The sequence below is a fragment of the Bombyx mandarina genome, chromosome 22 (genome assembly GCF_030267445.1).
Source record: "Bombyx mandarina strain Sakado chromosome 22, ASM3026744v2".
Taxonomy (NCBI): domain Eukaryota; kingdom Metazoa; phylum Arthropoda; class Insecta; order Lepidoptera; family Bombycidae; genus Bombyx; species Bombyx mandarina.
In genome coordinates, this window is record NC_143228.1 from 12,189,983 (window position 1) to 12,217,608 (window position 27,626).

Here is a 27,626-nt window from a genome sequence, read left to right on the forward strand (position 1 = left end):
TGTTCCACAATAAAGGATTTCATACTGTGATTCATAATATACATGTGTGTTTAGGTATTTAGTATTCTTTTCGTTGCAATATGAAACTTAATTTCAAATTTGTTGCGAAATTTATACTACGTAATGACTTATCTATCTACTTGCCGCCATTAATGAGCAGATCTATGCTATGAGACCGTTGTAGTTGGACTATGTTTTGAAATTGTATATTTCCCTCTGGGGAGTCTTTATAGATACCAATTTTCAAAAACGTAGTGGAACGAAATACAAGGCAGTCAAAAGGAAAAAGAAAGAGAGGCTATTAATAATTTTGACAAATTGGAGAAGCTAAATTTTGCAGTTTCTTATGCGAGTTGACAAGAGGGGGTGAAGTTTTATGACGCTAAGTCTAGACGGTTCGGTCCGTTGAGTAAGTTGAAAAAGTAGAACTAAAAGGAGATATTTACTGGTGGAAGGACCTCTTGTGAGTCCGCGCGGGTAGGTACCACCGCCCCGCCTATTTCTGCCGTGAAGCAGTAATGCGTTTCGGTCTGAAGGGTAGGGCAGCCGTTGTAACTATACTGAGATCTTAGAACTTATATCTCAAGGTGGGTGACGCATTTACGTTGTAAATGTCTATGGGCTCCAGTAACCACTTAACACCAGGTGGGCTGTGAGCTCGTCCATCCATATAAGCAATAAAAAAAAAAAAAAAATGGTTTGGGAGGGAAATCACTTTGTAGAAAAATCTATCGATTAGAAACTCTCCACGCAAGGCTAAAGGAGGTTCAAAACATTCAACTTGTAGAGTATTTATAGGGGATGATTTCATAGCGCCCGAGATGATTCTGAGGCATTTTGATAGAATACGATTTAGTTTTGTAAGTACCGTTTTATTACATGGCTCCAAAACAAAGCCACCATAGTCTAATTGGCTTCTAATTAAGGCCTTATAAAGAAGCTTCTGGCAGTAGGGATGTGAACCCTATTTAACGTCGGAGAGAGCGCGTAGAATATTGATGCTCTTTTCAACTTTATTGCAGATATAGTTTAAATTGTAAACACCGGAGATCTTAAAATCCAAGAAAATGCCCAAACTTATGTTTATTCAATACTGGAATAGATCGGTTACAAATTTCAATATTAATTTCAGGGATAACTCTCGTACAGGAGAAAGCAACCACAGCATCTTTAGGGATGGACAGGGATAAGCCGTGATCATTCTACCAATAATTCAGATTAAACAAAATTTAAACGGTTACAAGCTTCTGGGAAAGAATTAGATATGGCATAGAAGGCAATATCGTCAGCATATTGGAGGATACGGCAAAAACAGTACACGGTAATATCTAAAATAGCAGTGTAAATGTTATAAAGCAGAGAACTGAGAACGGAACCCTGAGGTAGACCTTTCCAAGTCCGCTGAGGAGAATTTTTACCTAAGATGCGAACTACAATAGTACTGTCATAAACCAAATCGAAGATAGAAATTCACAATCCTAGGTGCAATATTCAGGTTAATACGTTTTTGTCTAAGAAAATAAAGGTCGACATTGTCGTATGCAAAGTCGGCAAATACCTAGAAAAACTGATATAACATGACGATTTTGAGAGAATGCAAAGCGAATATCTGAAGTGAGGAGGCTCAGACTGTCCAATGTACCGTAACCTCGTCTGAAGCCAAACTGACTATTAGGGAGAACAGACCTGTGTTCAACTATCCATTCCAAACGATTTTTTATGAGATGTTCCATAATTTTAGCTAGCACACTGGAGAGAGCAATAGGTCTTCTTGCCTAGTTTTAGAATTGGGATTATCAATTAAGTTTTCCAAGAGGCCGGAATAGACCTGGAGAGAAAATAAATATATGATTTAAAAGATTTAGAAATATTTTTTTTAGAACAGCCGGATAAATTTAATCAATGTTGATTAGATAGATTATTTCTTGTTAGTTAATTATTTATTGTTTTTTTTTGTACATTTCTTTTTGATTATATATTTTATTATGTGTATGTATTTTCTGTGTGTTTCTGTATTTTATGTTTTCCTCTATTATGTATCCTTGATAATACGACAGATCCGTATTTACAGACTTTTGACATTATGTTTTATTTGACAGTTGACGAGGGAAGAGATTAAAGGGTGGATCTGAACTAAGAAGTAGTAAGAGGAGTTGTTCGGTACGATTTCATAGAAATTTGATAAAATATCTAGAAACAGGTTTGACATTAGTTCCGCTAGATTATCATTTGTGAAAAAGGCACACGAGGTGGAAGAGCTAAGTGCACAACCATTGTGTAAACAAGAGTTAGGAGGGGAGATAATATCGTTATGAGCATGAGAATTATAAGACTTTTATAATAAAAACGGTTTTTTTGTATGATGAAGTGGACGTACAATAATGGGACGATGAGAGCGAGGAAGACGGGAGGATGTTGGAAGATGGAGCTGATCGGCTAAGGTAGATAAGTTTTTGGGGAAGAGAAGAATTGGCAACATCAGTATAGGAGGTGCGGACTGAAGGAAATCTGCGAGCTGTCTCAATTTATCTAATATGTCGGCGCAAATTCACTATTTAGTTAACTAAAAATAGTTAAAGTTAACCATTCCCTTCATGTTACGCATGTCAATAACTGCTTAAGACGGTATTCGAGAGAATTCATGACTAAGCTACCCCCACTTTCCATTATAAATACGAGTGACTATTTTTGCACAAAAAAACAGACTCGGTTGATTAATCGGACTCTCTGAGCTCGTCGTCGTAATCGACGAGTTCGACGAGGACGGTGACCGGTGCTTGAGAGACCTAAAAGCACCGAGAGTGAATCCGGGGGATCCGACAAAACATGTTTCGGGCGGCGGCGGCTCTGGGTTGCCTCGTCGCGGTCGGATAAGTAATTAACGGCGGCCATGATAAGAGGGTTTTCGTGTCGCGCTGCTTTGTTGAAGTAGCGTTCTGACGCTTCGTTGAGATACTTACGTATCGGTACTAAATTTAGATCTTCGTGAAGATCTACAATCAATCAATACAATCACAAAAAAGATTGAAAAACTGTACCCGTCGGTTCTCAGACGGTTTTTCCGTCTATTTTTTCTTCTTATTCAATCTTCTGGCTTTAATAACGGTCGTTGGAACAGACCGACACTCAATCCATGAGAATAGGTCCTCAAGAGACCATTCTACACGAATTTGTCTCACGACATCCATCCTGGTAACTTGTAATAGCAACCCTATTTCTACCCATGTTTTTAATTTGATCTACCCCTGAAACCTTACCATTGTAAATAATTTGTCACTATCTGAACGAAGTGGAAGGGTACCCATGCAATGGACCGACCAGATCAAGTCGGCAGTTGGCGGCTGTTTGAATGAGTGCACCAGGCTCACCACAAACCGGGAGGAGTGGCGATTGCTCGTGAGGCGCATAACATCTGCCCACAACAATGATGCTGGATGACGACCACGACCGCTCTGACAAGAGTGATACGACATACGATCTGAACGAGTTTTTTTTTTCTCCCTACCTAAGCTGATGTCTTTGAGAGGCCATTTCAGCGTAACCCCAACTAGTAGGTGAGCTCACGGAGCTCAAACTTGACGACGTTGCTAACACTAATCCTAGCAAGAGCAGTGCTTCGCAGAATCTACCACCGGATCGGAAACGTGACCTACTGAGAATATCCAGCGTAAATTAACTCATAGACACAGCCCACTCAGTTTCAGCGAAGTAGCAGTAGTAAATTCAGCGAAGCCCTGCCCTTGCTACGGCTAGTGTTAGCAAAATAGCCAAGCTGAGCCACGTGAGCTCGCCTACTTGTTACAAGGACAGGAAAAAAAAACTCAGGTACTAACCGCTTGTTTGGTTGCTATTCGATAAAAAATCAGGACATCGTGCCGTGTGAATGAGAAAACGCATACGTTAATGTTCATTCGATTTGTTTATATGTATGTATATGCCAGTATTTATTTTATACTTTATTATAATTTATAGAAATCATACAAGCTAAGTTTTTTTATTTTTTATTGCCCTTGTAGGCAGACGTGCATACGGCCCACCTGATGGTGAGTGGTTATCGTCGCCCATGGACTTCAACAATGCCAGGGGCAGAGCCAAGCCGCTGCCTACCGCTTAATACTCTCCACGAGCCTCGTTTGAAGAAGGACATGTCATAGCGCTCGGGAAACACCGTGAAGGGGAGCTCATTCCATAGCCGAATGGTACGTGGAAAAAAGACCTCTCGAAACGCACTGTGGATGACCGCAGTGGCTCCAGGTAGTATGGATGAACTCTACTACGGTGGCGGGCGATGCGATGGTAAAAACGAGATGCCGGTATCATCTCGAACAATTCCTCAGAGCAATTCCTAAGTCCTGCTGTTATGAACACAATGACAAAGCCAAATCGATCGAACCATTCTAAAGCGATGCTCCGAGAAATAGGGCATTTGAACAAGCAAATAACCACAGCAACTGAATATATCCGAGTGTCTTCTCTTCGGGCATAAGAATTAACTGCTTGGATTAGTGAACGAGTGGCGAGTCTTCTTCTATATCTATACTAATATTATAAAGAGGAAAGATTTGTTTGTTTCGAATAGGCTCCGAAACTACTGGACCGATTTGAAAAATTCTTTTGCCATTAGAAGCCGACATTGTCCCTGATGAACATAGGCTACTTTTTTTTAATTTTTTTTTTATTTTTTTTTTTTTGTTTCATGTGTGTTTTAATGTTTCCGAAGCGAAGCGAGGGCGGGTCGCTAGTTATGTAATATTACTCCATACAACTTCCACATGGCTGCTTGATTACTGATGATAAAGCATCTTATGATCTCCCACGGGTAGGTACCATTCTGCCTATTTCTGCCAAAAAGCAATAATGCGTTTCGATTTGAAGGGTGAGGCAGCAGTTGCACTGTAAAAGTTGAGACTCAGAACTCATGTCTCAAGGTATAATAGGTGGCTGCATTTATGTTGTTAGATTCTATAGGCTCCAGTAGCCATTTCAAACCAGATGACCGAGAGCTGTCCACCATCTAAGTAATAAAAAAACATGACCCGCGGATGCATTGCGTCATTGGGACACTGGCAAAAAAATTTTATCGTATCCGAAAGAATGATGTTGACGCATTAAAAAATATTTATTAATTACGTTATTCGCTATTGTATTATATTGTCTAGTATAATACAATAACAATAATACAATAATACGTGATTGAATAACGATTTAAATACATCGTTGAAATTTTACATTTTAGGATATTAATATTTGTCACTGCCTAATCAAACATTTAAATAGAATAAACATGAATCAATAATTTGAATAAACTTAGTACCATTTTAAAAACACCAAAATATTCATTATCTCTCAAAAAACCAACTTATATTATTAAGAAAACTCAAAAAAAACTTATTTATATCCAACGTTTTGCCCCTAAACTTAAATGTAATTCTTAAAAAGTATTTAGAATCTTTTTCCATGTATATTTGGTATACCATAATAACTTCCCTATTTTTACGTTTTAACTGTGCGTTGACAATCTACGATTGTACATGTTCGCGCAATGATATTTTGTTGGCCTTCTCTCCAAAGCCACCTGGCATCCGTTCACTGACTTCATCATGATGTCCAATTTGACTCTAATTTGAGGAACAGGACCTTTCTCCGGTTCACCTACTACCTTGTATCTCCGCAGTATCGCAGATAAAGAAGTCTTTATCGAAATCATTGCATACTGATAACCTGCGAAAATATAAAACGAACCAATTCACGTGTTACAACTTCATACAACCAAAATTAATTTCATTAAATAAATAAAAATAGTAACTGATATGTTAACTTGAACACTGGCATAAGCAACTGTCAAGATACCACAACAACAAGGAACTTCTTGTTCCGTGGAGAGGAGAAGGTTAAGCGCGAAGGCTCTAACGACGTGGATATCTTGGTATGAGCACGGTACTCACCCACGCAATTCCTAGGGCCGCTACTGAACGGCATGTAGCAGCACGGGTGCTCGACATTAAAACGCTCCGGTAGAAACCTGTCTGGATCGAAGTGTTCCGCCTCCGGACCCCAGTACTTTGGGTCTCTGTGAATTCCCCAGATAGAAACCACTACTCCTGAACCGGCAGGCAAAATGTTACCGGATGCTAAAATGAAGGGATTAATACCATTAATGAGCTGAAGAACATTTTTCAACCAGTCTTGCGACTATTCTGGTCGATCTTAGGATAGCTACTTGCTATGTACAGCTATGTGTACGCGAAGGACTTCCGCTGTATTTTTATAAATAAAAAGCTTACGACTTCGACCTTGTTTTCCACAGACGGTGTTGATGTTGTAATACCCACAAAGTCCCTGTCCGCCAAACAATAGTTGTATCTCATCCACATCAAAAACACTCTCAAGGAAAAGGACAAATTCTAAAGTTAATTTTTAAGTTTACCTGGACGATAACATGGTTACAACTACAAACATTAATTACAGAGGTACTTTCACTAGATAGAAATGAAATTATTCGATTTGTAAAGTTAAATTAATATTTAATTAATCGCAGTTCTACATTAATTTGTGTAAGTACTAGAATACTTTTTAGTCCTTTTTTCATGCGAGAAATTGTAATATCAACGGATTGTAAGAAACAGTAGGAACCGAGAAAAACTAAAATGTGTACTGTTAAAATTTACGACTAGTTCAGTAGTATTTAGAACGAGAGACGAGAAAATAACATATTAATAAAGAAGAATAACGCTATAATGGGAATACTGCATTATCAATCCTTAAATAATGAATTCGCCGTATCTATTTCTATTTCAAAACTAAAGAGTGAGAGTGATGCTAGTCAATCTATTCTTAGTCTATTTGTGACGAAAAAAGAAATGTCTTCATCTACTCACGTAGCGTAATATTTTCCAAAACTTTTCTTATAATAAACGGAGCTGGAGGGAATAATCTGAGCGACTCCTTCACAACTCTCTCCAAATATTTCATTTTTTCTAAATCTCCCTTTACTAAAGGTCGTTCCGAATCGCCGAACACTTCGCATAATCTACAAAGAGTCAAAAGGTATCTTATAAACTAGAATATGAAACGTCTAATAAAAATTTATGCATCAATTAAAAACGTAAATTCTTTTCGGTTTCTGGAACAAACATCGCCGGGATCTTACACAAAGAAAAAAAAATTGCTTTTATTATTTGTACGTCATCAATAGTACAAGTATCTGTACATTTGTTGATATCGTTTTATATTGCCTATAAGATGTCATTGCACATTCTTGTGAAGAAATAATCAAAGATATCCAGCGGTTTTTACCTTTAAATAATAACTGGTTAAATTCATAGGAATTATCAGACCATACCTAACTACCAAAATACTTACTCTTTGTAAACTTTTTCCTGTATTTCAGGATATTTTGATAACAGCTCTAGTGTGAATCCAATGGCGACTGCAGACGTGTCTGTACCTGCCACTGTCAATGTCAGCACTTCTTCGCGTAGTTCAATGTTAGTATAACCTTTTTCAGCTCCAGATAATGTAATGAGGAAATCAAGAAATGTCTTACTTTTGTATGATCCTAAGTCTGGTGGAAATCAACATAGTTATATATTTATTTATTACTTACTAGCTGATCCGGCAGATTCGTAGTGCCTCAATCGATAAATAAATAAGACCTAAACTTTTGTATAAAATAAACTTAAAACAAACAAAAGGACTCCGTCCGACGGGGGACAAATCAAAGGAAAAACAAAATTGTTATTTTTATTCACTTCCGAGCATTTTCATATTTATCTACCTTTTAAACCTTCTCAGGACTTCCACAAATAATTCAAGACCAAAATTAGCCAAATCGGTTCAGCCGTTCTGGAGTTTTACCGAGAATAATGAACAGCAATTGATTTTTATATACAGAAATAAAAAATAATAATCAGTTTCATACTAAAGGTTAATTATTATATCGACGCTTGAAAGGCAATCCTGACTAAGCGACAAAAGTAGGTAAAATGAGTTACATACACCACTGGAATTGTCTGATTTTTCTGCGTCGTTTAGTATAGGTTCATCACTCTGTAACATGTTTTATGTCGCTTAGATATGGTGTGATTTTCATAAAAATGCAGAGTTTTTCCTACCAAACGACAAAAAAAAAGTTATTTTAGAGACATCCTGCAGTTAGGACATTTTAATAATAAGGTATTATTCACTTAGTCAGTTATTCATGTTTTGAAATTTTCATTTGTTTGTATTTATTTATTTTTACTTGTTATGAAATTATTCTTTAAAACCACTTAGTAGATTGTACCTATACAATTTAACCTGAAACAAAATGGAATAATATTGAATCTTAGATAGTTTTACTTGTTTAACATAATATCCCTTGCCATCCGTAAATATTTTTACATGACAACATTTCTAATAACTACGTCGCCTAGATAATTTTACTTGATTAATTTCAATGGTTACTTTTGGCGCTTAGTTATGTTTACCCGTAAGCAAAAAATATATTTTTTGTCGCTAAGGAACTGCGCGAGTTTAAATACGTCGCGTGGGTATGCGCAACTAGTCGCGTACCACGTTTTGGCGGGCTGGTAAAATGTGACATTCGTAGGCTGGGCGTCGCTTAGTAAAGTCGTTTGTCGCATTATTTTGCATTTTGTTCCCACGAGGGAGATGTGAACCACCAAATAAGACCAAAGAAACGACTATAGATTCCGTAAAAAGATTTATCAACAGTTTACAGAGTCGTCGTGGCCTAAAGGATAAGGCGTCCGGTGCTTTCGTATGTAGCGATGCAACGGTGTTCGAATCCCGCAGACGGGTACCAATTTTTGGAATGAAATACGTACTTAACAAATGTTCACGATTGACTTCCCCGATCATCGTTCTCGTCGAACCCGTCGCTCGCGACGAAGGGTTCGGCGAGTAAATTAACCCACAGACACAGCCCACTGAGTTTCTCGCCGGATCTTCTCAGTGGGTCGCATTTCCGATCCGGTGGTAGATTCTGCGAAGCACTGCTCTTGCTAGGGCCAGTGTTAGCAACATCGTCAGGTTTGAGTCCCGTGAGCTCACCTACTAGTTAAAGTTACGCTGATACATCTTGTGAGTCTGCACGGGTAGGTACCATCACCCTACCTATTTCTGCCGTGAAGCAGTAATGGGTTTCGGTTTGAAGGGTAGGGCAGCCGTTGTAACTATACTGAAAACTTAAAACTCATATCTCAAGGTGGGTGGTGGCATTTACGTTGTAGATGTCTATGGGCTCCAGTAACTACTTAACACCAGCTAGGCTGTGAGCTCGTCCACCCAACTGAGCACTAAAAATAAAAAAAATACCAGCGGTACCTTCGCATTACTATCGTCAAAATTCGAGCAAAGTATACCTTTCTGAAGAAATTAAAAATATCTCCAACTTATACAAACTATACAAAAAGCACAACACAATCGTGTAAGCGAGAGAATTTTTCGTAAAATATTCTTAGATAATTTCAACATCGGATTTCATGTACCTATAAAAGTCAAGTGTCTAAAGCGTCTTTCTTCACTACGAAAAAAATGAAAAATCTCGAAAAACAAAGAGAAAAACAATAACATGAAACAGAAAAAGAAGAAAGCTATACCCGTTTTAGAGCCCACAAAAATATACACCGAGATGATCCGTCATCTCATATGCTAGTTTCGGAAAAAGTACTCAACACGCCTTTTGTACAATCTATGCTTTTGTATTATGCTCGTAGTAGGAAACTAGCCGTATGTAATTTTTGTGTTTATGAAACGGAACTCGTAATGTTTTTGGTTACTACTGGGATGAGAGTATTGGCAAGCGTGGTGCCAATGAGATTGCAACTATTTTACATAAATATATTCAGTCCATTGATGCTAGAAGAAATGTTATGCGATTACTTCTCTATTGCGACTGTTGTCCAGGCCAAAACCATACGGTATTAGCAATGTTGCATTATTCAAATAAACTTTCTTTTGACATGTCGATACCATGCCATTGTAAAGAATCGATCAAAAAATACCACTGTTTACGCATCATCACAATGGTTTACAATATTTTCAACAGCTAGGCAAGATTCATCGCCTTTTCAGGTGGAAAGACTGAGTTATGATGATTTTTATAAATGGGATAGTATTAGTGATAAGTACTTCAAAGGCAACCAAACGGGGAAAATAAGCAAGATCCGTGTTATGACTTTCAAAAAATACAAGCAAAGCGTTAAATACAAAACATCTATGAATGCTTCTGCATTATCTTTTGATGTCGAAGTTCAGCCTAAAATCAAGTTATCACTGACATCTTGTTATAGGTCTCAGTTACCCATATCAAAAGCCAAATATGATGATTTGCTCAAACTTTGCACTGACAGTCATTCCTAATTGTCTTAAACAAGAGTTTCTGAGCATTTCACGTGCACGACATTGCAAGATTGTGATTGATTAACAAAAAATAACAAGATCTCATGTCGCATATCTACCGTATGCCTTTGGAGACTGATTATATTAGGTACAATAGTGTTGTTAAGTTTGGTTATGTTCAATAGCAGAATACAAATTTTTTTTTTTTTGTTGTTGATTTACTCTGAAAACTAGAGCTTTTATGAGTTTTAATAATTCTCTATTGTTTTTAAGACTGATGAGGCAATAACTAGATTTTGGTATTATATTGGAATACACTACAATGTGTTATGGTTTATTTATTTAATATTGGCAAAATATTGTATCAAATATAATAGTAATAGCGTGATTTTGTTACAAAAAATATATCCCTATTGTTTTTTACAATAAATGTTTATTCATAAACGTCTCGCTCTTTTGCATGATTTACCATAGTATTACATTTTAGACCATTTACCATTACATTTTAGATCAATTCTTTACACTTTCTACATGCATAAAAAAATGGAATAGTATTTAGATACATTTACTCGATTTGTTGTGAACTATGGGATCACTTTAGTCCAATATACCCAAAACAAAACTGTAAGCTGTGCGAATTTGTCTAACTTTACATGTTACTGAAAATCTTTCAACGATAGCTCATATTGTTTTACATGTTACTCCAAATCTTTCAATGCTGGCTTAGATAATTTTACTTGTGACGAGAAACCTTTTATATAAAATTCAGATAATTTTACCTGTTTATCAAATTATGGACAATATAATTATATAAGCGACAATAACTGCTATATACACAAATGATAGGCAATAACCTTTAAGTATATTCGATGGGCAAAAAAAACTATTTCTAGGTCTATTAAAATAATTTCAATCCTACAGTTAGATTCGTTAAAATAATTTTTTTTCCAGATATTTCAACTTTAAATTGCTCTACTGTAAAGTTCACGCATTGTCGCTTAGTCATGTTTGCCTTTCAAGCGTCGATATAGACACCTTCCGTGGTGTACCCATGGAATTGTATATTCTTAGAATGTATTAGAGCTATTGAAATTTTATTATGAGTCATTTTGAATTGACAGCGCTTTGACTACGAATGTTTCTCGAAACGTCGAAGTCCATAAATCCTGTACAAAAAATGTCGGTGGGAAAATTATTAAAACATACAATTCTGAATTGATGAAACGAAAACGTAACCAAAGAACGAGGTAATTGGGCACACTTCGAGCAAACATTTTGTGTTATTAGATATAGCTATGTAGTTTGGTTTTGCACAAAAGTTCGAACACTTCCTTAAAAAAACTTATAACTTTTGATGTTTATAGAAAATATTAACAGAGAAACAAGCGTAGTTAATTTTACAATAAATAATAGCTTAAAAAACGAACAAAATACGGTTTTAGTCTGGCCATAAATACTGTTACAATTAAAAATAAATAAAATATTACATTTGAATCTGGAATCTGTCATTTTTATATGATTGCTCATTAAGCTTTCTCGTGCTTCATTGAGGAAACTCAATGAAGAATATTTTGCGATATTAAAATGGAGTGGGGTGATAAAGAGAACCGAATCGCTGTGATTGCATTACACAAAGTAGGATGGAGCCAAATGCAATTTTTAAAACTCTCCATACGCTTGGTATTAGTAAAATGTTTGTGTACCGGGTGTTTGATAGGTGCAATGAGACCTCCTCTGTTTGTGACAGAAAAAGATCTCGCCGTCTACGTAGTGTTCGTACGAAAAAGGTGGTCAAAGCAGTAAGGGAAAGAATTCGAAGAAATCCTGTCCGAAAGCAAAAGATTTTATCTCGGGAGATGAAGATAGCACCTAGAACCATGTCACGTATTTTAAAAGATGACTTAGGACTTGCAGCCTATAAGAGACGTACTGGTCATTTCTTAACTGATAATTTAAAAGAGAATAGGGTGATAAATCGAAACAACTACTGAAGCGGTACGCAAAGGGAGGTCATAGAAAAATTTTGTTTACGGATGAGAATTTTTTTACAATTGAGCAACATTTTAACAAACAAAATGACCGTATTTATGCTCAAAACTCTAAGAAAGCTTCCCAATTAGTCGACAGAGTGCAACGTGGGCACTATCCGACTTCAGTGATGGTTTGGTGGGGTATTAGCTATGAAGGAGTGACTGAGCCATACTTTTGTGAAAAAGTTATCAAAACATCGGCACAAGTGTATCAAGTACCATTCATGAGGAAGTAGTGAAGCCCCTTAACAACACCATGTTCAATAATCAAGAAGGTCCTTCCAGCAAGACTCGGCGCCAGGTCATAAAGCTCGGTCTACGCAGTCTTGGAAAAATTTTCCCATGGAAAGAATTAGTGCTTCTATTCATAACTGGCCTCAACGTTTAAAGGACTGTATTGCAGCCAATGGAGACCACTTCGAATAAGCTATTTATACTTTAAGCTGTTTTATATTTATGTATTAAACTAACACACTGTAAAAGTAATAAATGTTATTAGCAATAGATTTTTTTTTCTTTGTCTCAGTATTTGTGGCAAGACTAGGTATAATTTTTCGAAACTTGGCTTTGTTGTGTTACTGGTGGTAGGACGTATTATAACGGACCCTGCCCGCATAGGTCGACACCGCAATCCTAGATATATCTGCAACAAAGCAGTAATGTGTTCCGCTTCGAAGTGTGTAAGATCCGTTATAGATATAATGACCTTATGGCTAAAGATGCGTCGCGGCACTCATGTTGTGATTTCTATGGGTTTCCTTACTATTTAAAGACAGGTGTACCATGAGTTTATTCACAAAATCAACAACTCATTTTTTTAACATGCTAGAAGACTAGATAACTACTCAAGAATTATTTGTATTAATTGGGTACTTGAAAAATAATTTTATTCATCTCGAGTGATAATTATGTTTGCTTCCGTGAGTAGCAAACATAATTATCACTTAATTATGTTTGCTACTCATATTAATAATTATTATTTCCTTATGCTACCAGCGATTAGATAGGAGAAAAAAATGATTTGCAGTGTACTTACCATACTTATAATCAACTTCTATGACAGAATTATTTTCCGTCCCAATTTCTTCTCTTTTCTTTTGTATTGCCTGTAAATAAACGTTTGTTTATAAATCGCGATGTCAATTTCAATCTAATCTTGCATATTATTATAATATCTTTTTTTTCTTGCCCTTGTAGGCCGACTAGCATACGGCCCGCCTGATGATGAGTGGTTACCATCGCCCATGGACTTCAGCAATGCCAGTAGCAGGGCCAAGCCGATGCCTACCGAAAATTTAAATTTAAATTATTATAACATAACAATATTATTACAACATACTAGTTCCGAACAATATTATTCGGACAGTCGGTCTACTGAGCAAGGACACCGGCTCGTTGGAAGATCTTTTCGTCAACCTTTATCATTTTCATTACTTTAATATTTTCCTATTTTGAAACTATTATAAATATCACGCCATACTATATCAATAATCGTAATGTAAAAAGTCTCCTTCCCTGTACTAAGCGTATAAGATCGAACTTTAATTTAATAGGTCAGACGGGCTAAGCTCCCTAATCCGCCTGTTACTGAGAGCTGTCTCTGTTACTGAGAGAGAGCTCTCTTGCCGAAACCAGTCTCAATAAGAAAGAAAGCTTGGTTTTCGAACAGGAGGGTCGTTAAGTGCGGTTCCTGTCCCATCTCAGTTTCAATACGTGACATAAAAACCAACGTTGATTAAACGGCCTAGCATCGCTGTCTCGGCCTTGGAACCAATGAAACATTTTAGTTCTACTTACCTCATCAACAAAATCGTGTAGCAATTTTTTACACTTCTGGTGCTCATGAAAGACAGGAAAAAGCTTGAATAGCCAGGTCGGTTGCAGCCACAAATGAAATATCCTCATACAGACAATATTAAGTATACGATTCATAGATATCAAGAAATTTGAATCCTTATCCCCTTGTACGTTGACCTTTACACCCATTGCCGTTTCTGAAGAAAAAAAGGGTGCGTGTACTTATGTACGCGCTTTAGAAGTTATACTTTATTTTTATTAATTTTTTTTTTTTTTTTTAATATTAAATAATTAATAATAAATATTTAACGTTAATAATTTAATAATGTTTAGTATGAATTATATTAAATAATAATTTTATCATTTATATTACTAAAAAATTTATGCTAATAACACTTTTTTTTACGAGTGTACATGCGCGAAAGTTCTTGCCAAGTTACGTCGGTCGTATTGTAATGAGCGATTTAGTGGGCAACTTCATTTCTGTTAATTTTGTGTCACGGTGCGCGCGCATCGTAAAATTTCACTCTCATCAATTTTTCATAAGGCGCCTAAAGAAGTATAACTGGGTCATACACAAATAGAGCACAAAATAGTGCAGCAACAAAAAAATCTCAGAATTAGTGCGAAACAAACTATTTATTATTTAACTATTTATCATCAATCTTTTAATCACTGTAACCGAGATCAATATGTCTTATTTTTGGCATAATCGCAATTTCTATCTTTTTGCGGACCACAGAAGAGACGATTTGGTCTACAAGAGAGATAAAAAGCTGTGATGCAGCGTAAGCTAAAATATATGAAGACAAAATAATCAAACACGTGTAGCCATTGGTATAAACGAATACCGAAACGCAAATAAAATGTCAAGATGATCACATTAATTGGAAAATAAAAAATAAAATAATAATGTCTATAGAAAGGAAAATCCCTTCGGTGGACTTATGAAACAAAACAATTATCGAATTATAATAATTTTACAGCCATGGTATATTACTCGTATATAATTTTTTAGATAGCTAATGAATTTTAATATGCAATGTAGTGAAATTTAAGGACTCATTATTTCAAAATATTTCCAGAGAACTATCAGAATTGTCTGAATATTGTAAAGGAGTTGATAGCCATCATTTTTTTGATGAAAAACTTATGGAGCAATCGGACTCACTATCAGAATATAATATACGCAGTGCCCGCTTAATAGGTTTACGTGGTTCTCGATCATATATAATATCATAATCTGGAGTAAACCTGTCTGAGAAATTAAGTGATATTGATAGCGTAGATGCGTTGGGTGTTACTGGTATAAAAGGAGAATTAGGTACAGATAAATAGTCTATTTCAGGAGTATTTGACCCAGAATCTAGAACATGTGAGGCCCGAAACCAATTCAATGTCTTCATTTGCAAATTTATTTGACCTAGACGATAATGAAAACAATGCATATCAGCTGTATTTCTTCACTATTTTCTTTTTTCTGTCTATACGTTGCTCTAACTGACGATTTGTTCTTCTCTTTTCTGTTTAATTTTGATAATTGCAAACGATATCTAACTAAGCCAGAATCCATGTTTGAAATTTTTATTCTTAAATACTTATTCTCTGCTTTAAGTCGTCGCAAGTTACAAGCTCTAATAACATTACCTACACTAACACGAGATCTTGCCAAATATGATGAACTTGAAGATGAAGTGCTACTAATCAAATCAGTAGCCTTAGCTTTTTGCTGTTTTTCTTTTCACGTCTTATTTTCGCTTTTTCTCTCCAAGCCTTCCTATGTTCCTTTGCTGCCTGGGAGTGTAGACTTTTATAATTTTAATTAGACCTTCGGCTTTCTTTTTCTTGTATCTTTCTTTGTCTTGTTTTTTTATCTCTTCAATTTCTGCTCCGCTCAGCTTAGCACGTGTGTGTCTCATGCTCAACTTCTTTCTTTGTTTTTTTTCTTCTTCTTAGAGTTGAATTTTAGATCAGCTTTCTCGAAGCAAGATATGGACCAACGCCCCAAGGGTTGAACCCCCTGAACGAAATCAATAGAAATAAAAAAATGTTTTCGTTTCCTCTATTTACATTGATTAGATTTATATTTTTTTTATTGCTAATCAAATGTTGCCAAAATCAAGCCTCTTTCTAGCCAACTTTAAAAAAGGAGTAGGCCCTCGGTTCGACTATTTTTTTAGTTCTTCTCTACTTAGACCAACTAAGGTATGTTTCTTACCCCTTTTCTGTGGACATAGTCTTTTCAGTGGCCATCGTGTGACCACAGGGAAGATGTCCACAAAAAAGATGCTTTATAAAAACTCTTGCGCAAAGAAGTTAACTTTGAGGTTAGAAATCAAGTAACATGCTTTTCATTTACTTGTACTAAATGCTCATATAAAAATAATAAATATACATTTTTATAGATAATATTTATATGTCTATAATTGGAACAGGAAAGAACACTTGATCTTTTACGTTTATGTGTGTTTTGGAATAAAAAATATACTTTCACTCGCACTGGAATCGAAACAACAAAATATCAAATGCCGGAATGGCCACTATTTAGTGATGCCAACAGTTAAAAACACAAGCTTAATGCGGTCGAATAAATAAAAATTTGGTGTCGTTTTATCGCGTCCACAGAAAAGACTCCATTTCATGTAACCATAAGTTTATTGGATTTATTGTATACAGATAGTAACTGTTCGCGACGGACATAAATAAATATAAGTTAGAATAGATACTGTTCGCGACGAACATAAAAATCATAGTTGTTCCCGACGGACATTTAGAAAAATTAGAAATATAATAGATACGTTAAAATAGTTTTAGAATAAGTAAATAAATAGAGAATGTCCGTAATGAATAAATAAAGAATAGCCAAATAGACAGTATGTTCAAAAATAGTTAGCATACAAATGTAAATAGAAATAAGTTAATTTGTAAATGTTATTTTGTAAATAAAGATTGGTCCTCGTGGTCTTTGATTTGGCGTGGGAACGCAGGAGCGAGTCACAATACGGGCGAGTACTAATAGAGCGACTGGGCAAACAATAGGCGAGCGAGGCGGCCGAGAGAACAATAGACGCCCACCGCGCCTCGAATTCATAATAGCACTAGACGAGCGCGCGTGGGCGACCATAAATAAGGGGCCTACCTCGCTGCAAATTTAGTAGCATTATTATTTAGTCAATTAAGTAGTTTAATTTCTTTTTCTTAGTAAAGCTAACAATACATTGGTCGGTAACTAGCTTACAGTGTACAGTCACTATCACGGATGTACCGACAATCGTGGTGACCCGTAAAAATATCGGCTAGAACATGTCGGGGGGGACATCACCCCCCATAATCAGCACACCCGGCCCGTCCTGCAAGGGACGCCAAGTGATGACGAACTTTGATTCCGACCCTCACCGGCAACCCGTACAGTCTCGATGGGATTCGGGACGGACAGTCCGCCCGGGCCTCCGGTCGCGGCCCAGAGGACTCCGAGGATCGAACCGGAGGAAGATATCCTTCCCCCGTTGACCGATCCCTCTAGGCCCTCTCGGCCGCGGAAGAAGGCCAGGTCCGAATCCGACCGAGGCTCATCGAGCGAGAAGGACAAGCGTCCAAGATTAGGCCCCTCGTCTAGATCGGAGGGAGAGGAGAGTGCGACCACATCCTCTGCACATTCCTCAACCGAATCGGTCACTCCTTCCTCATCTAGGTCTTCGTCCCCCTCTGGGAGTCCAATCCCAGCTCAACCAATTCCGAAGCCTAGGGCTCCCGCCAGGACAGGGACAGCCCTAAGGCAAGTAAGATCCCCTCCTCGCTCTCCTTCCCCAACGTTATCCCCAATCCCGGTAGACTCAACCCGAGGTGCCCCCGCCCTAAGCGGCACGGCGGGCAACCTGGACTCCACCAGGTACATGGACCTCGAGTCTACCAGACCTCAACAGGTCCTTAAGCCCAACCCCACTCCCTCTACCTCCTATGCTGCCATGGCAGCTAGGCCAGGTATCCCTACCGCCCAGAGGACTTCCCAATCCTCACGAGTCCCTCCCCCGAGGCCGAAGGGTCGCGCCCAGGAGGAACTGCGCCGACACCCACCAATTATGGTGGAGGCCCTACCAAACTGGTCCCGCCACATGGCGGCCATTAGGGAGCACCTGGGCCGCGCCCCCTCGGCGCGACCCTTCGGTACCGGTTTTAGATTTCTGCCGACGTCGGATGAGGAGTACAGGGCGGTCCAGGCCTACCTGTCGGAGGCCTCTGCCAGGGACGGTACCATTAAATGGTACTGCTACGCCCTGGCGGAGGAGATGCCTTCGAAGGTGGCGGTCCGGGGCCTCCCTGCCGACACCGACGAGGCAGAAATCATCAATGCCCTGAAGGAGCTGGGATTCCCGGCTCGATATGCCAGGTGCATTAGGTCCCAGAGAGGGCGTCTGGGCTGCGTGTTTCACGTAGCCCTGGACCACCTCTCGAAGGACGACCTCGCCCGCTTGTACGCAGTCAACGAACTGCTGTACCTGCCGGGGGTGACGGTTGAAGGATGGCGTCCAATCCGAGGGCCTGCGCAGTGTCATCGCTGCCAGGCCTTCGGACACGCCTCCTACAACTGTCATCGTGCGGTCCGTTGCGTAAGGTGTGCCGGGGAGCACATCGTAGCGGACTGCCCGAGGCCGAGGGACGGCCCGTTCTCCTGTGCCAACTGCGGGAAGGACCACGTCGCCGTCGACAGACGGTGTGCGGTCTTCCGCAAGCGGGCCAGGATGATGGGAGTAACCGTCCCTCCTCCTGCCCCACAGGCGCCTCGAGCCGGGAGTACAGCTCTTCCGGCTTCAGTACCTGTAGCAAAAGGGAAGGGGAAGGGGAAAGGGAAAACTTCCCAGCCCCCTCTCCCTTCCCACTCCGCTCCGTCTGCTGTGGTGGTGGAGGCACAGGCCAACCCGCCACGGCAGTCAAAGAAAGTCCAACCTACTCCTGCTCCCCGTGGTCGCACTTCTGCTGGTGCTCCCACAATATCCCGTCCGACTAGCGGCATTACGACTCTAAACAAAAAAAGGGAAAAAAATAGGAGGAAAAAACAGAAACGGAAAATAAGGAAAAGAGAGGAACGGGAGAATGCAAACGGAGGCATTCCGGTGCCTACAGTGCAGAACCCTGCACCACAACCAACCGACCCAGAGAACATGGAGGTCACAGAAAATTCCACTCCGGCCCATACGATACCAAGCCAACCATTGCCTTTTCGGCCCATTCGGTCGATGTAACCACTACTGCCAACATAAATAATTTGCCCCCCTCCCCCCCCGCCCACAGCGCGAGCGGCGCAGCGGTCGGCAGGCCTCCCAGCCTGCTGGTTTTGCTGCCTGGCTGCTCACATTGTGGGAGAAATTGTCCGAGGTAATCTCCGGAGTAATCCGCGAGATCGCCTCGGGAGCCAGTCCCTTCGGGGCGCTCCTGTCGGGGTTCTACCGAATGATTACGCAGTTCAATGGCTAGCCAGGAGCTGCGCATCATTTATTGGAACCCCGACGGGATAAAGTCCCGAAAGAACGACCTGCTTGTTCTCGCCCAGGAGTACAACCCAGAGGTTGTGCTCCTGGGCGAGACCAAGCTTCGTCCTCAGGATGCGTTCAGGAGTCCTAACTACTTCATGTACCGACGTGACGAGCTTACCCCTGCCGGGCGGCCGTTCAGGGGCACTGCGGCCCTCGTCAGGCGGGACGTGGTGCATGATCAGTTGGATTTGCTGTCCTTCACATCGACAAGGTCAGTCGGTGTGAGGGTACACACCTCGGGGGGAGATATGCGGATTTATGCCGCGTGTAGACCCCCGGGGCCTGAATTTCACCCTGAGGACATAAGACGGGCCCTGAATCACGACAGCCGCCCAGCTCTGCTGATCGGGGACCTCAACGCGAAGCACGTCGCGTGGGGCTCCCGACTTAACTCAGCAGTGGGCAGGCGGCTGTTAGAAGATGCCGATAGGGGCGACTACTCTGTGGTCGGCCCCGACGAACCCACACACATCCCGACCGCCGCGCGCTATCAGCCCGATGTGCTGGATGTGTGTGTGCACAAGGGGCTACGGTGCCCCGTAACGATCGAGGCACTGTACGACCTGGGTACCCCACATCTCCTTATCCTGGTGACACTGGGAATGGGGCTTACCCGGGTTGCGACCTCGCCCCTACGACCGAAGGTCGACTGGGAGCTCTTTAAGAGACGACTAGTCGACCTTCCCGTAATTCAGGACCCCAACACCGCTGATGGGGTCGACGATGCGGCAACCCGCCTTGTTGACTCCATCAGGGGAGCGAGCGATCGACCAGGCGACGACTCTTGTGCCCAGCGGCGGGCCCAGAGGTATACTCCCGGCCCATCTGAAGGCGATTATTCGCCGGAAGAGGGGCTTGAGGAGGCTCTGGGCGACAACTCGTTGTCCCAGGATAAAGCACGAGCTTAATGAGCTGGAAGCGGAGCTGGCGACAAAGATTAGCACCTTTCGGGGCTATGCCTGGCAGGAGAGGATCGAGGAGGCCCGCGAGGACCCCTCCTCAGTATCCCTCCACCGGCTTTGTCGCCAGCTCTCAAATCGGCCTGCCCCGACTTGTCCACTCGTGGACGAGAGAGGCAACCGATGCTTCTCGGCTCAGGCCCGCGCCGATATCCTGGCCGAAATGCTGGAGCGGCAGTTCGCTCCAAATGACTCTGCACCCTCAGAGGCCGCATTCCACCAATCGGTGGAACAGAGCGTAGCAAGCCTACTCTCCTCCCCGGTGCCACCGTTGGGAGATGGTGATCTCATCACTCCCAGCGAATTGCGCCTCATCATCAAGCGGATGAAGAGGCGCAAGGCGCCGGTCGAGGACGGTATTCCCTCCCTCGCTTTTTTCCACTTCCCTGAAACGGTCGTGTCATATATGACACGGCTGTTCAACTCCATTCTGTCCACAGGACACTTCCCGGGAATTTGGAAATTGGGCAAGGTTATCGCCTTGCCCAAACCCGGCAAGGACAGGAGAAATCCCTCCAGTTACCGTCCGATCACGCTGCTGTCGCACGTGGGCAAGTTGTTCGAGCGGCTGCTGCTGAGAAGGGTGTCGCCGCACATCCTTCTCAGACCCGAGCAATTCGGGTTTCGTAGCGGTCACTCGACAACGCTGCAATTGGTCCGCGTTATGCATCACTTGGCGGATCGGTCCAACGCGCGCCAGTACACGGCCGCAGTCTTTCTCGACATCGAGAAGGCCTTCGACCGTGTCTGGCATGCGGGACTGATCTACAAGCTGCTGCAGAACACGGACCTCCAGCACGCCTACGTGCGACTGCTGGGGTCGTACCTGGAGGGAAGATCCTTCCTTGTCGCGGTCGAGGGCGCCAAGTCGTCGGTGCGCCCAGTCACGGCCGGATACGCTCTCTATACCAACGATATTCCCACGCTCGAGGGCAACCTCCAAGCGTGGGAAGCCGACGTGAAGTTGGCGCTGTTTGCCGACGACAGCGCCTACTTCGCGTCATCCAACTTCATCTCTGCGGCCATTTCGAGGATGCAGAGGTTATTGGACTTACTGCCCCAGTGGCTGGACCGATGGAGGGTCGCGGTCAACGTGGGGAAGACTGCGGCTATTCTCTTCGGTCCGGTCCGCACAACAGTCGTCCCGGGACAGCTCAGTCTCCGTGGCGCTAATGTCGAGTTTAGATCCAGCGTCCGGTACTTGGGGGTCGATATCGACCGGAGTTTGAGGATGACCGCCCACGCCATGTCGGCGTTGGCGGCCGCTCGCTATGCGAGATTCCTCCTCCGGCCGGTGTTGGCCTCCAGGTTACCGGTCAGGACTAAGCTCGGCATTTATAAGACGTATGTCCGTTCCCGTATCACGTACGCAGCTGCGGCCTGATATCACCTCATCCCGCAGGGTATGCGGGAGAGGTTACAGGTCCAGCAAAATCTGGCTCTTCGCACGATAGTCGGAGCAGGGCGTTACGTCAGAAATGACGTAATCGCCCGGGATCTAGATGTGGAGTCGCTCGAGGAGTTCATCCGGAGGCTAGCTCGTAATCTTTACGAGCGGGCTGACGGTGGACCCCACGAGCATCTCCACAATTTAGCTCCCTTGCACGCCAGACCACCTGATGGTCGGGCGCTACCAAGGGAGCTACTGGAACCCCCGGCTATGGTAAGATTGTCGGCTTAACCGGAGTGATATGGGAGTGCTCATAATGAGTGCCCCCATGGGACTGAGCTGTCCACACTCGTCACTTCCCCCCACATTGTTGGGGTGCCCCCCTATGGGGACCCATTTTCCACCCCCGAGGGTGGACCACTCCCCCGTTTGGGGAGTGTTTTAAGTCGGCCCCTCCCCGTGACGGACTTCCCCTTCTGGGGAACCCGGAGCGGGTGAGCGCCTTACTAGTGCCGCGGCTCCCCCTCTGATTTGTAGAGGCGGGGCCGCGGCATGGGGCCGGTGACGGGCCCCTCGTATCCGCTGACTGTTGTCCTGGTGCTGTTGTAAATAGTAGTGTAGTTTAGTTTTAGTTAGCTTGTAGTTAGTCAGTAAGGAAAAAAAAAAAAAAAGGAAAAAAAAAAAAAAAAACAGCTTTAGGAAGCAGAGGACAGCTGCCGGCGCCGGGGTGTCACCGCCGCGGGCATTGAGCCGTCATCAGACTGCCCATCGTATTATATATAAGTATATATAGATGTAAATTGCCGCCGAACACGCAGCGAACAGCGTACCTATCCCCAAATCCTCCCTGCATCATTTCACCCCCTGCCCTATGTGGCAGGAAGCTTCGTCCCGGGCAGTGGGGTTTGCCCCGAGGCCCGTTCCGTGCCCCCGAAAGGGGGTACGACGACCCTTCTTCTCTTCTCTCTGCAAATTTAGTTCGAGACAGCGAGCCGACGAGTCAAGACCTCTCCGAAAGAAGAGGAGAGAAGAACCGACAAGAAGAGACTCGCTCCTACGCCCTGCGCCGGTCAAGCCACGAGGACCGTGTGAACGCCATACTGAAGCCTTCGTTATTTTCCTCGAACCAATCCCAGCACCCGTTCCGCGACAGCCACTGCGCAATACTCGAGCCGCCACGTTTCAACACGTAAGAACTCTAAAAATCACACGTGGGGGCCGAAACCTGAGCGGTGGCCGTCCGGAATAATAACGATATATTTGGTTTATTCTCAATATTATCATCTTTATTATATTGTTTGTGTTACAAGTAAATAATTTTAATACATAGGGTACTTTAACTATTTTTAAACATGGCTCAAACATTATACCTTCGTCTTGTAACAGTTCACAGGAAGAGATTTTTTGAAGTTTAACGCCATCAAAATGAATTTATGAAATGTAAATATTTTACAAGATACGATTAAAATGAGTAGTAATATAGTACCTTTACGATTTAAATGCTTTCAAATATTCATCAATTTCCTCTTTTAGGTGATACATTGCTATAACACTTTTTTACCCTTTTTGTGTATGACCCAACTTCAAAAATGTCAATAACATTAATATGAATTCCACAAATTAACACTAAATTGTGCTATAAAGTTACCGCTTCTACAAATAGTAGAACAGATTCAATTGCTTCTAAAGACACCTCACCTCATATCAAATAGTATAAAGCAATTCAATTTAAACTGTAACTTGCCACAGATAGAGTCCAATGTGTAAGCGTTTAGAAAAGGCCATGAGCTGAACTTCCCCTTGCCAACACATTTACCCAAATTTGAAGCAAGCTTCTCACTTTGCGCGGAGATTATTCCTACAAAACTCTGAACTATTTTGGGACTGAAGGCTGGCACCATAATTTTCCGACGTCTTCGCCATATGGAAACTAAAATTTAATGCGATAATCATTTATTTGAGAATGATGTAGAAGCTATTCTAATATCGTAATATAATGATTATCTGCGATTTCAGAAACTAGAGTCACTCTGCACATGTGTAAGTCTTAGAATGAAAAAAATTGTCTACCTATGATGTTGTCGTTTTACAATAATGACCTTTGAAAAGTAATTTATTTATGGCTGGCAATCAATTTGAAGTCGTCGTGGCCTAAAGGATAAGATGTCCGGTGCATTCGTATGTAGCGATGCACCGGTGTTCTAATCCAATTCGGTACCAATTTTTCTAATGAAATACATATCTACTTAACAAATGTTCACGATTGACTTCCACGGTGAAGGAATAACATCGTGTAATAAAAATCAAACCCGCAAAATTATAACTTGCGTAATTACTGGTGGTAGGACCTCTTGGGAGTCCGCACGGGTAGGTACCACCTCCCTGCCTATTTCAGCCGTGAAGCAGTAATGCGTTTCGGTATGAAGGGTAGGGCAGCCGTTGTAACTATACTGAGACCTTAGAACTTATATCTCAAGGTGCGTGGCGCATTTACGTTGTAGATGTCTATGGGCTCCAGTAACCACTTAACACCAGGTGGGCCGTGAGCTCGGCCACTCATCTAAGCAACAAAAAAAAATCTAACATCAAATGAATTTAAATTAAAAAAAATTGGAATTAAAACAAGAATAAAAATACGTAACACGATATCTATTGTACAAACATACCTGGTGCGAAAATTCCGCCGTAACCGATTACAACTCTCATGAATCTGTGTAAATCGTCCTTCTCCAAACATGTCTTGAGAACTAACTCCAAGTCAACGGGGTTCAATAACGCTAAAAAAAATCAGGAAACTGTTTTTCTATAAAGATAACAAAGTTTGCTTTAAGACGCTCAATATATTAATATTGTTAAATTTAAACACTAGACTACTTCTAAGAGGTACCCAATGACGTCACGCAACCTGCCCTCCTTACAAACTAAACTATTCTAACATCCGTTTAGCTAAATCAAATTCAGCAAAATTGTAACACTATTCAAGCTTTTGCCCATATCAAAATAATCATAATGGTTTATGATTAGTATCCATCCATTTTTCCAAATAAACATGCTAAAACAATAGGTAAAATGATAATGATTTTAAGCTGATGCTAGTTTTTATAAGCCGTAGCGGACTTCTGCATCGCAAATGGATTCTAGGCATTGTACTATATATAATTTATTTGTAGCATATATTACTATAAATAGATAAGTGTTAAACGTATGAAATTATACATAAGACATTTTCTCTTTATTAAAAGGGAGAAATGCACAAGTGTAGTTTATGATTAACGTTATTTTCAAAAGTGCAGCCATGTCTTATCAACATAAATCTAAGTGATAAGAGCAAGCGTATTCTCAAAGAAAATAATAATTATACTCGCATTTCCAACCAGAACAAACTTATTTATTTGTTTATTTGGGAAACCAACAGTACAAAATAAACATATAATATTTGAAATAATAGCTAAAACAATAACCAAACATGTTTCCGCCACCAAAATCACATCCCGAGTAAAAACAGAATTTAGCCGAATCACCGCCGAAGCACCGCCGCACGGCATTTTAATCGCCGAAGCGCCGCCGCACCATGACTGTGACGATTTGAATGTTTTTATGGTCGCCGAAGCACCACCGCACCATAGCCGCGACTGCTTACGTAAAAGTGGGTTCGCTGCTCTACCGCCGAAACACCGCTGCACGGAATTTTAATCGCCGAAGCACCGCCGCACCATAGCCGCGACTGTTTAATAAGAGTGGGTTCGCTGCACTACCGCCGCACCACCGCTGCACTACAGCAGTGACATATCCTTCTCATATACATACATATGCGTGTGTGTGAATGTAAACGCTTTTTACGTCCAGTGTTTATTAATTTAAGTGCTTGTAAAATTTTAATTACCAACGAATTTTTTTTTTTTTTTTACTTATAATAATGATTTGTGTCGGCTATGCTTCGGCTGTGGTGCGGCGGTGCTGGGAGATTTCTTTCGAAGCGTGCGGCGGAACTTTCCGCCAAATGGCGGTGGTGCGGCGGTGGTTCAGCGTTGTGGTGCGGACACCATGCAGCGGTGGTTCGGCGATAGACTTGAAATTATTTTTTTTATGAAAAAATTATAATTTCATTTTTACTCGGGATAATATAGAGAGTAAACTAAGAAAAAAAAATAGAAATTTAGAAATTTAAATTTACACAAAAAATACAAAAAAAAGCAACACAATACGCACATATTATTATGTACTTCAGCTTACACTATAAAACTTAATAATACTCATCGGACTAAATCTCCTTATAAATATTCCAAAATAGCCTTTCTATCTGCTACAAGTGACAAACAAAACATGTCACCATTAGAGAACTTAGTGTCATACAACCTACAAGATCTACGGACAAGAGTTCGAAACCTATTTCCTTCGAGCCGTGGACATGTGGAAGGTCTGTTTAGCGCGGTAATACGACTACATTTAAATGAAATAATAAATAAAATAAATTATATATCCATATAATATAGAATATTGGTGTGAAATCAAATAGTATTCCTATTAGAATAACGTAATCCTGAAACCGCATTATCAGCGGACTATAAGCATTCAACTTACCAAAGTAAAGAACGTGACCCAACCAGCCTTTCGCTAGGCCGTTATGCTTCATAGAGTTATAACTGTGTTTTTGAAGCATCGACATTATCTCTACAACAATAGTAAAGATATTAATAGATAATTATTGAATAATAAAAAAGAAAATAATTTTTGAAAAGAAATTAATATAGGTAACTGGGACACTTTACAAGTAAAACTCACCCTCTGTGTTGCCAGTGAATTTATGGGCTATGCCTAATAATGGTATATGCTCGTCCACATCTGGGATAGCCGCTGCCAGCTTGTACATATTCCTTCGTCTGTATCTGAACACCGAAATCCAGCCAAGGACAAGTACCATCAGTAAAATCACGATCATTTTCTACTGAAAATGTAGCGACTACTATAATACCCAAAAAAAATACTTTTACGCAATTCACGTACGACTACTTTGAATAAAGTTCGTTTAATGGTGTAAGTGAAGTAAATTCTCGGTTATAAATGCTTGTTTTACATGAACGATTTCGGCCTTCGTTCCACCTCTGTATTATATCAAATGGTCCACGCAGCGCTGGTTATGTTCACGCTGCCATTGAACACTGTGTGGGCTTCAAAATACACAATGAGCCATTATTCAGAGCTTCATTAATTATTATTAAACCCTAGTGTAAATGACCGTGCAGTCGTCATACCATTGATTGATTCAGAAATTATTATTAGTGAGAAAATGATGTTTAAATTTGGTTGAAATATTTGTTTCCGTAGATTTTTCATATTTAAATTGTAGTAATTTTTTTTTCGTTTCTATTTAATTAATAAAAATATTTTTGTTACGCCGGAAGCGAAATTTCGGTTGCGCTCCCTTCCTGCAGAGTGGAAAGTGTCAGGAGATTTCCTGATTACATTTTTTAATAAATTATTGCGCATACATACTTCAATTTCATTGGCGTATACGCACTTATCTTTTTGGCATGTAACTTATTAACGATTTTGGTAAGGCCATCTAGTTACGATA

General features: G+C 40.9%; 1 protein-coding gene across 1 annotated transcript; it reads right to left on the reverse strand.

The window, feature by feature from the left end:
- Window positions 1–5,248: 5,248 nt before the first annotated feature.
- On the reverse strand, window positions 5,249–27,169 carry LOC114247567 (cytochrome P450 4c21-like). Its single transcript, XM_089737163.1, has 10 exons — window positions 26,834–27,169; window positions 26,633–26,722; window positions 24,718–24,828; window positions 23,796–23,981; window positions 14,172–14,368; window positions 13,411–13,480; window positions 7,363–7,564; window positions 6,879–7,030; window positions 5,946–6,131; window positions 5,249–5,721 (listed from the first exon to the last, which is right to left on the reverse strand). Exons 1-10 carry the CDS (start codon window positions 26,988–26,990, stop codon window positions 5,501–5,503), a joined length of 1,572 nt encoding a protein of 523 aa, XP_089593289.1. The 5' UTR covers window positions 26,991–27,169; the 3' UTR covers window positions 5,249–5,500.
- Between the last annotated feature and the right edge of the window lie 457 nt (window positions 27,170–27,626).